General features: G+C 45.9%; 1 protein-coding gene across 2 annotated transcripts; it reads right to left on the bottom strand.

The window, feature by feature from the left end:
- Positions 1 to 329: 329 nt before the first annotated feature.
- On the bottom strand, positions 330 to 9137 carry C1QTNF8 (C1q and TNF related 8). 2 transcript variants are annotated; one of them, XM_027812476.2, is made up of 4 exons: positions 8780 to 9137; positions 5862 to 5980; positions 2779 to 3019; positions 330 to 2057 (listed from the first exon to the last, which is right to left on the bottom strand). In XM_027812476.2, the coding sequence occupies exons 3-4, from the start codon at positions 3002 to 3004 to the stop codon at positions 1510 to 1512; spliced, it is 774 nt and encodes a 257-aa protein (XP_027668277.1). In that variant the 5' UTR covers positions 3005 to 3019; positions 5862 to 5980; positions 8780 to 9137; the 3' UTR covers positions 330 to 1509. The 2 variants fall into 2 exon arrangements, with proteins under 2 accessions (XP_027668277.1, XP_027668278.1); XM_027812477.2 differs by lacking the exon at positions 5862 to 5980.
- Positions 9138 to 10434: the final 1297 nt, after the last annotated feature.

Here is a 10434-nt window from a genome sequence, read left to right on the forward strand (position 1 = left end):
ATCATGCATTTACTTGGCAGATAGGTTCTTAAAAGTTCCTATCTTCACAAAGATTGTGAGATCTGAAAGATTTGGTACTTATTTTGCAGCAAGGTGTCATTAACCCCTCTCTCTCCATCCTCATACTTGATGATGGCTGTTTACTAGCCTGCAAAGAGAGGAGTTGGTGTCAGTCTGGTTTCTGGAGTCCTTTGGTGTTAAAGTAACTACAATTGCCACCCAAGACCGTTACATGGAATGGATGTTTGGTCTAGTGCATTTAGCCCTGCACTGTGACAAAGGATATGGAGAAAAAAAATACAAAACAAAACCAGGACACTCAAAGCAAGTGTACTCAAGCAATATCTTTATTTCAGCTACTTTTCCAAACAGCTGTGGAAAGGCGAGGTACAGCAGTGAAGCGGTTTGCCTAGCGAGAGCTTTCCATGCATCCTTCATACAAATGGCTGGGGATGCAAACAGACTGGGGGAATGGGTAAGAGGGAACTGGGGGAAATGATGTTTCTTGCTGCTGCATGTACCTTTCCCCTGTTACGTCAATAACGTTTTAGGAAAAAAGAAACCAAATCCCCTAAAATATCACTGCAGTAAAGCACCTTTTTAGTTTCCAGTGTTCTGCACTTTCCAGAAATGAGGGTGCTATTAAGGTGGTAATTATCAGACATGAACATGGCCTCAAATTCCAGCTTGGCAATGAGCACTCAAATTGGATCCTAAGGCAGGGCTCACCATTTTCCTTAAAATGGGCAATACGCACATTCCCAGCCGTGGTGGATGTGCTGGTGTGAGTATTGCTAGCAGTACGGTCTAGCAAAATTATAGCATGTGGCTACAGCTTTGCTTGAAACTATGTGCCTCTGAAAAAGCTTGGCCAGACTGATGTGCTATTACTTATCTAATTCTAGTATTATGCTTGCAGAATGCGATAATATATGAAATGGAACAAAAAATGTGATTTAGAGTAAATGTCCTGTGCAAAATATTGTTCTTAACACTGGTGCATTGTTGCCTACCTGAGTGGAGCAGACCTGACGCTGGGGAGTGTGGGCTCTGATTAGCAATATTGCACCCTGCACAGATACCCAAGTGGTGGTATAGAGGTAATGATATTCCTTAATGAGCACCCAGATAACTGGCATCTGAAGACGATCCTCAGATGTAATTGAAATGTATTCTCTAAAGCAGAGCAAAGAAATTACATTTTTGCTACTGGCTTGGCAAACTTTTTAGGGATCTTACTGGGGATTTATACAGGGCTGAAGAACTAGGGCCTCCTGCATGTGTCTTCTCCAGGGCACATAGGGGCTGAAGCCTTCTCAGCGCTTGTGTAGCTTGCATCGCCTTGAAACAGTCACCTCCACCCACACAGGTCTCCTTGGCATGGACAGACCGCCCTGTCAGCAGGCCAGGAGGCCTGTAACCGTTCCAAGTGGAACTAGACATATGCGTTTCTAAGAGGGGAGACACTAATGTATCTACCAAAGCTTTGAGCCTAAAGCTGACAAATGGCTACTCTATGGCTGGCTTGATTAAATGGCCGTTGAAGATGATATAAACATCAGACTCCTCACTGTAGATGGCGTTTTCTCGCTCCCGCTTGAACAGCCTCACCCAGACCTCCTCTCCCTCCTGCAGGTCCAGCATCAGACTCTGGCTCTGCATGATGCTCCTATCGCTGGGCTGGGCATAGAGGATGGCCACCTCCTTCTCGTTCTTCATCAAGTGCAGGTAGGTCTCCTTGAAGTTCCAGGTGTGGACGTTGAGGCTGAAGTAGTAGATCCCTGCCACATAGCAGAAGAACTTCCCCGAGAACATGTTGAAGTGCTTGTAGAGGTTCACGAACTCTATGTCAAAAGTGACATGCTGGAAGTAGTCTGAGCTGTGAAGGGGTTTTCTCCGACCCACAGAGAAGGCAGCGTACAGCTGCTTGCAGGAATGGCCTTGTGGGCCAGGTTGGCCCTTCTGTCCCTTCCGTCCATTGAAGCCACGAAGCCCTCTTTCTCCTTCCTTCCCAACTGGCCCGGGGTACCCTTTCTCTCCCATTTCACCCTTTTCACCTGCAAGTGTAAAGAAAAACAAGCATGTGAAGGCCAAGCTGCGGGCACATCCTGCTGGAGACAGCTCTGATTTACCAGTACAGGGGTCTGGAGGCATTGGTCAGGTAGTGGCACCTTCCTCATCCTCAAATGATGCAAATGCCAGCTGAAAGCTTGGCCTCACTGAGCCTTTGGTGCCGATGATCCGTGTCCAGCTGTGGAGTTCCACAGCTGGACCAGCCCCGTTATGTGACTCCAGCATGCGTAAGCCCAGCCCCTCGGTGCAGAGGTTACTCATTTTGCTGAGGTTGAATTTGGACCTGGGGGAGGAGGTTGGGTTTGTTCTGTGTACCCCAACTCACGGGACTCCTGGCACATCGGTATTACACAGTTAACTTTTGTTTGCCTGCCTGGCCGAGACAAATGTGCAATGGAAAAAGTGAGTGAGCATCTTTCCCAGTTTCTAACTCTTCCATTTAGTAGTTCTGTGATAACATTTGCATCTGGTTTTTAGTGTGACCTAACCTGAGCTCCCAGTGATTCTGCTTTTTGATGGATTAGAGATTTTTGCCTACTCTTCTCACTTGCACGCACATATAGCCCGTGCCTTGGCACCCCTTGACCTTCTCTTATGGTCAATATAAGATGGATGAGTTTCTCGGTGTAGGGAGGAGCACAGCTTGCAAAATGAGGGTGAGCAAGTCAGGTAAAGGATATTACCACTGTAGTCAGCTTTACCCACCTTTGAGGATGGTGATATCTATAGTGGGCTGGACTTTGGGTACCGAATAGGCAGGGTCGCTGCTCATCCTTGTGTACCGTGAGGAGATGATGGAGGTGGGCTGCTCTGAAGGCCCGCAGCATCGCACGCACGAGAGGCGCCGTGCTTCTCGCCTCGGCTGACCCTTTTCCAGCAGGGCACTGACGTTCATGGTGGACACCACGAGCAGGAGAAGCACAGCACTCATCTTCAGCGGAGCCAGCTGGACCGAGCAAAGGAATAGAAATGATTAACATGGTGATTCAAATCGGAGCTTCTGATGGGCCATCTGTTAATGTTACCACGAGGTGCATTTCTTCTGATTAATTATTAGCTTATCTTGTAGTGGCATTGGGAGGCTCCAGGTAGGAAGGGTGCCCCACTGTGTACTGCTTACAAGCAACGGAAAAGGCAATCCCTGTCTCATTACCCACAGCTGAAATATCTGACAAGAGGCACCAGGTAAACAAAATAAAAATAATAATAAAAAAATCCCAAACCTGTTGAGATGGGCAGCTAAGGCTGAGATTCTTATAGCTGTCATAGCAAGCTCTGCCCAAGGCACATTTGCTGCCTGGCTGCTGTTGGAACAGCCATTGCAAAAGGTGCTGGGTAAAAGACACAAAGCGCTGGCTCTGCTGGTTTTATTGCATTGCCATCCTGAAAAAGTCAAAATCAGATGCAGAAAATGAAACTTGATTTAAATATATAGAGCCTAAACTGGATTTTTTTTTTTGAGGAAAAACCTGAAGGGAAATGAAACTAAAAGAAATCAAAAGGATCTGTCTATTTAGCATTTGTCTATTTAACATTTGTCTATTTAGCTAGTCTCTCGCAGCCTCTTGCTGGCGACCTCTTTTCAAGGTGACTTTGCTGGGCAGTTTGTGTCTTTGACCATACCCCTGTGCTCTTCCTAGCAGAATTTCTGTGTTCACTTCCCATTTTTATTTTCCAACGCACAGAATGAAAGCCAAATAGCTGCAACAGACAGACTGAACTTGGATTTGCTGTGCACAAGCACTAGTTTTTGAGATCATCTATTACATTTTCATCTGCTACTGGCAAGCTCCAATGGCCCTGAATGCTGGGTGAAAGGAACAGAAGGAAAATGTTTCAGGTGGTGCAAAGGGGGTGAGTTTTCTGTAGCTCCCCATCAGCCTCTTCCCTAGGGAGGGAGTAGAGCTGGAGACAGGCAACTACCTCCTTGTATCATGGATAATTAGTGCCATTCTACCGATTGCAGAGGTGTTTCATAGAAGACAAATTTTGGACCGATGCCTTTTTGAACTTTATCCAAACTCCAATTAGTCAGATGGACTCTTGTTGACCTCGGGCTGGGAACAGCTATTACAGCTTCTCTTCTACCAGCTTTAATTCCTGGAATAGGTGAGGAAGATAGTGGTGGGATGTCCTGACTTTCAGAAATAGCTCAGTGAACACACAGGTCCCATCTGCAGGGGGAGGGATTCCTGCCTTGGAGCGCTGCAAAGGCTTCACAGGGCACAAAATGAACCAGTTGAGAGAAGATGGAAAAAAAAAAAAAGTGTCAGTATGGGGCAAGGTACTTGAGCTGTACTGGCATTCTTGGGAGATGCTTTCTTCTAGTTCTTACCTGCCCCAAAAGAACTGTAATTCACACCTTTTATGACTTGGTGTAACCCAGCTCCCTGGAAACCTGATGAGTACTTATTAGCAGCAACTTAACTTTCCTTCTGACAGCAGTGAAAGTTCTTTCATCATATCTGTCATAACTTGAAATGATCTTTCTGTTGTACCTCATTCTAGGTACAAGTCTGAGGAGGGATCAATATTCCTTTTATGTCAGCGTTCAGGGCCTGAATTTCATTTCCATAATCTAATGGATAACCTTTTTAATTTTCATCCACTTAAGCCATCTTTGTGCTGCCGAACAGGAACAGCAATGCAAGGCTAAATGGACAGCAGGGGTCATAAATAACCAGCCTGTGTGTCACCAGAACAGAAAGTTTGCACTGCAGGGGGGGCATTTGGGGTCTGCATAGTGTTTCTGGGGTCTCTGCAGAAATTAATGTTTGTGCATATACATGGTGGTCTAAAGAAGACCCTGTGTCTGCTCAGAGTCCTGGGGCCAGTATACCCTCTCTGGGACTGAAAGCTGTTTAGCCCTTCTGGGGAGTGTGGGTAATCGATATCCTGGGGATAAAACATAGGGTGTGTGTTTACATTATCAGAACATTAAAGCCAGAGGACATAATTGCTCATAATACCTTCATGAAGGAGAAAGAGCATTCATTAGGAGGGATATTCATAACAGGCAGAAGGGAAAGGATTAATAAATATGAAGAAATTACCTTTTTATAGGCCATTATTGTCCCAAAAATGAATGACTTTCCTATTTTTAGAAGTTAAGGGGAAAAAAAAGTCTGGCTGAAAAAACCCAGTGTTCGGGTTGTGCAGGTTTTACATCACAGCAATCCAAGCACCCACTGAAGAATTTGTGGCTGCTTGTGTGATTCATGAAAGAACAGTTACTCAAGTTATCACCTAGAAATAGCATTTGGAACAAAAAAAAAAAGGGGGCAAATGATGCAACGATCCAGGTAATTCAGGGCATCCTAGAGCTGACACTCCCCACTACATTTTCCTTCACCAGTCAGTGAGGTTAGCTCGGCAACCTGGCATTTAAAAGGATTTAAAGTGACTGAAGGTTTTTAAAACAAATGTTGTCTTTTCCCTCAAGAAATCTTAAAAAGATCATATTTCAGCTTTGTTTTGTTTAAATGGCATCACACAATTCCATTGCCTGACATGTATTTGGTTGTGATATCCGTGGTCAGGTGAAACCGTAATGATGCATTTGAACAGACTTTCAGATCCACAGTCCGCTCGTAACAGGCAGAGGACAGGGGAAGATGTAAATCAGGAAAAAAGCAGAGAGAAAAGAGCCCAAGAGGACTGCAAGAAAAGAATGATGGATCCAGCAGTGTGGGTTCATGTTTGAAAGACACGCAGCACAAACCCAGAAGTCAGGTGAAGGAGAACCTCAAACCAGAGAAATCAAATGTGCAGCAGGAAAGGGAACAAACCTGGTAAGGGTTTCCTTGGAACGAGATTGTGTCAATCTGGAGAAAAGAATGATTTGAGCCAAATTTCAGAGGAGAAGCAAATATAATGCTTGTGGTAGCAGTGAAGTCAAATCTAATACCTTAAAAAAAAAAAATAGATATAAAAAGGATGAAACTTGTAACTTAAGATCTGTGAGGTGAAGCAAGAGGTTGGCTTTAGCCATATGTTTTTTCCCTTAAAGATAATTATTGTGACCTTATTTTGTCAAATGTGGAGATGATGGATTTTACTTCGGTGGCACAGGTTTATCTTCTTCAGAAGACAGTGAACAACAAACTGGGCTTCGCTCCACTGTGGCCATGACTCACCAGCGCCCAGGCTGGGACACTGCCTCTTCCACACATCATTCAGATCCCTGCATGGGGCGAACATCCATCCTCCTCCCCACCGCCATCTGACACACTCGTTAGTGCCTGAAATGATGCATTAGTACTGCACTGAGAGCCCTGAGGCTGCAAAACTGAGTACGTTCCTCCTTGGTCATCCTTCATGACACCTCTCTGGAGATGGACAGGCGCATCCTGAAAGCAACAGATTAAATCTGGAACTATAAATTATTGTCTTTGACTTCTGGGCTGGAAACCTGCAAATTGCAAACTGGTTCGATTCAGAAAACTTGGTTTTGCAGTTTGGTAGAGAACCCCAGAGATGATGCTGGATCACAGACATCCTAATGGCTGGGAGGAGAACTGGTCTCCTGTCTTTGGAAGCGATGCAGTCTGTAAATGTTTTCCCTGAGGGCAGGAAGATGGTCTCAGCCCTCAGTCTTGCAAAACTGTTGCTTTTAGTTTGGTTTCTTTGGCTCTGCTTTAGCTCAGGTTCATTTTGAAACAGTTGATTGACAGCTGATGAGTTTGAAACGTTTCAGTTGAAAAGCTTGCAGCGACATGTAGAAAAACGTAAATTGTTTTGATGCTCCTGATGCTTCCTGTATAATGCTTGCGAAGCAGAAAACTCACCATGGGCTGAGCGTGCAGCCTGTTCAGTTGCAATAGGTAATTTCAAGATAAATTATTTGCTCTTCCCAAAACACTTGCAGGCCGCCACACTCCAAAGCCAGGAGGCACAGGCAGCCCCCAGCCTCTGCAAGCGGGACCAGGATGAAACCCAGCAATAAGTGTGAATTTAATCTGATGCTGAGGAGGAAATTCTGCATGTGCTAAATGGGTAGATCTATCTTTTGGGCAATATTTTTGGCAAACCAAATGAAAATTTATGAATGATGGAATGAGACACCTGAACCTGATGAAAAGGCAGTTCATATCAGTGAGTTTTGATGAGGATTGCTGGGGGTTGTGTACGTTATAACATTAGGCTGTATGTTACTGTTGGAGACCTCTTTAAACATAATGAAAGGTTTCTTTGACTGAAACCATCCTTTAGCTAAGGTTTTAAAAAGACTCTGCTCTTTCTGTCCCTTTTCTTCTCCTCTGAATTCCTGCGTCAAAAGACAATATTAAAATATTACCAAAAGGGATTGTTTTTTCAGGTATTTCTGCCTGGCCCAAAACAAGAAGAAAAAGCCATTTAAAACACCAGTCTCCTTGCATTAAATTCAAACACTCCCGTTGTTTGGACCCTTTTGAAAGGGGGGGTGTGTCTTTAACTGGAGCTGGCAATGTGAACCCCTTAAGGGCTGCTGCCCCGCAGTGCTGGTGAAGATGCAGTGCCCAAGCCAGGGATGCTGCTTTCTACCATGCTCAGTCCAAAGCAGAACAGAGGATTAAATGATGTATTTTTCCTCTGAGCTGACCTTGGAAATACCCTGACTTAAATATAATCCATCAAACTTTTTATTTACACATGGTTTACCTGCTATGAATGACCTGCATGGGAAGTGCTGGCTTTCCAGTGACACCTGGCATTCCCAGTGACTGCCACTAAAGCCAAATTCCTCCCAAGCAAGACCTTAGAGATACCACGAACCTTTGCTAGAGAAGGGTAGAAACCGTTAGTTCTAGTTCAGGGAGTTAAATTATGTGATTCTTTCTTCCTGTGTGCAAATTCTTATTTAATATATTTTCTTGACACTGTTACAGCTGGAGAGAGCATCTTGATTGATTTTTTTTTTTTTTTTGGTTCATGATTGAGTTTAATCTTATAGCTCAAGGTAGACAGCTTATGTACGAGGCACATTTGCTCATGCAAAGCTTCTTAATCATTCTGTGTACCTGAAGAATTTTAACACTTTGATATAGGGTAACACATCTGGGCAATAGAAATGATAAGAAATCCCCATAGTATCTGCAAAAATAGCTTGCTTGTTTGGCTCATGGAGAAAATAAAGCAAGAAGGCAAAGCAAGCCAGCCTGGAGGCTGGCCCAAAAGGTTTTCCCTTTGGTTAGCAATGTGGAGTTTGTGACGTTGGCCAGACCTTGCCTGGTCCATTGGCACTGTGGGCAGCCGCTGTGGGAGGTTAGGTCATGGCAAAGGCACAGACCTACCTTAATTTACCCAGCCCATGTTTCCACTGGGTACAGTGGAAATATGTCCTTACCTTGCAGGGATGTTCGAAGAATAAATCCCACTAGTAACTGTGCTGAGCACACATGCTGCAATATTGAGAGTTCACGAGGCAAAAATTGCTCTTGGATCCCTGAGCTGCACTTTAAATTTCTGCTAATGTTTTCCTTCCTGTTATTCCTAGGGCTTTACTCGGAAAAACATCTATGACTATCTTTGCTTTAAATTCACAGTGGACAGGACAACGCCAGTCACTGCCCATTTTAATTAGCGACAAGTCCTGACTGAAAACCCAAGAGGGCCGTTAAGACTAAAACCTTTCTCGCACCATAGAGATGGAAAACACATGGATGTGTCGGCCGCAAACCTCGGCATCATTCCAGAGTTGGAAAATATTTCAGTTCTGCTTTTTTACCTTTTGTCTTCTTTCAAGCCTCGACCTCCTCACTGCTCCAGAGCTCCCTGCATCACCAGCAGCAGGAAATGAGGCATCGTTAGGGCCAGGTTTGTCTGGACACTGGACTTCCTCGGGAAATGATTTGTTCAGATTTTTGTTATTTTCTTCCCTAGGAGGATCTAAAATTTCTTCATGAGCAACTTATTGCAGAAAGCCCAAAACACTGAAGGAACTTGTGCATTTTCCAAGATGAAGACACGACAGCTCAGGTGCTCCTCTGCCGGTGGTGCCAGAGCTGAGCACAGGGCAATGCCTTTCTGACACGATGCCACAGAGATGCCTCACTTAGGCTGAGCACCAGGAGTCTGTCTGCAGCCGTGAAGTGATCTGAGGGCTCACAGACAAGAGTATTTGGATCCCAAAAAGCAACGCGGTTTAAAATTTTCCACTGTCTGTAGTGATTTGCAGATGACCGATGTTAACGCCCTCTTGTCCACAGTGTTTATACAACGCGCTGGGGTGATACGGGAGAGGAGTTGGCCGTGCTGCTAGAGACAGCTGGGTCGCTTCCAGCCCTGCAAGATGGGAGCAGGGCAGGGACGGAGGCAAAGCCAGGATTCAACTATGGAGGGGGCTGGGGGGTGTTAGCTGCATCCCTACTTGGAATGGCCTGGGTGAAGATTTGGTCAGCAAGTTTGTAGCTCCATTTCTAATTGTTTGGTTTGGGGTTTATTTTCTGGTGCTTTTTTAGCATGTGCCTGTTTCCAGTGAGGGTGGATTGCCCTAATTCCTCTGTCCCAGGAGAGGCTGTCCCTGAGCAGCAGCTGTCCCTGAGCAGCAGCAGCCCATGCAGTCACCATGTGCTACATCCAGCTGCGATTTCATCTGCCAGACGTAGGAAGAAACGAGGATCCCAAGCAAGCATCCCTTCCTATTACCTGTACACGCTTAGACCTGGGGGGCTCTGTGGATTTAACACAGTCCCCTGCAGGTGCTGTGGAGGGCGAGGCTGTGCCTGTATGGAAATGGTCCCGTGCAGGTGGGCACCTGCATCTTCGTGTGGTACCACCTTGCCTGGTCTGTGACAGGGGCTGTTATCACACTTACCTCATGCAGACAGGGAGAAAAAGGATGTTTGCCTGTTCCTAAGTAAACAGCTCTTCCCTCTTTCCTCCTCATCCCTGCCTGCAGCTCTGATGCCAGGAACATGCCTGCAATGTCCTTGAAACAGCCTTGCTCTGGGCTGGGCGGCTCCCAGAAAGCGCTCCCAGCCCCATGGCAAGCCCGGGCGGTGATTCAGCCTGGCGATGCTGAGGCACAGGCGAGTTACAGTAAGTCATTTCCAGGGCAGCTTCTCCAACAGAGCAAATCACCCTGATGAAGTGGATGGCACCCAACCCTCTTCACCCTTCCCAGAAGAAAAGCAGCTTTCCCGTGACTTGCCGCTACTAACTCAGCTGCTCTGGGAACCTGGCTGTCTGTGTGCTGAAATAAAGCGTGCAGCAGTGTCCCTGCAGCGGGTGCTGTCCCACCAGCGTGGGTGGGAGCACCAGGACACAGGTGCTGGCAGCAGCAGGACCATCCTGTCCCAGCACCGCTGCAAACCCCGTCTCAGGAGCGAGCAGCACATTTCAAACAGCTACTGTTGCTTGGCAAGGCTGGAAAAGCCAAGT

Source organism: Falco cherrug, chromosome 4, assembly GCF_023634085.1.
Source record: "Falco cherrug isolate bFalChe1 chromosome 4, bFalChe1.pri, whole genome shotgun sequence".
Lineage (NCBI taxonomy): Eukaryota > Metazoa > Chordata > Aves > Falconiformes > Falconidae > Falco > Falco cherrug.

Excerpts from the sequence above, each read along its gene's own strand:
- C1QTNF8 (XM_027812477.2), bottom strand. The coding sequence starts at position 3,004 with ATGAGTGCTGTGCTTCTCCTGCTCGTGGTGTCCACCATGAACGTCAGT. Across the intron at positions 2,058-2,778 it reads AGATATCACCATCCTCAAAG|GTGAAAAGGGTGAAATGGGA; the intron begins GTGGGTAAAGCT and ends TTACACTTGCAG.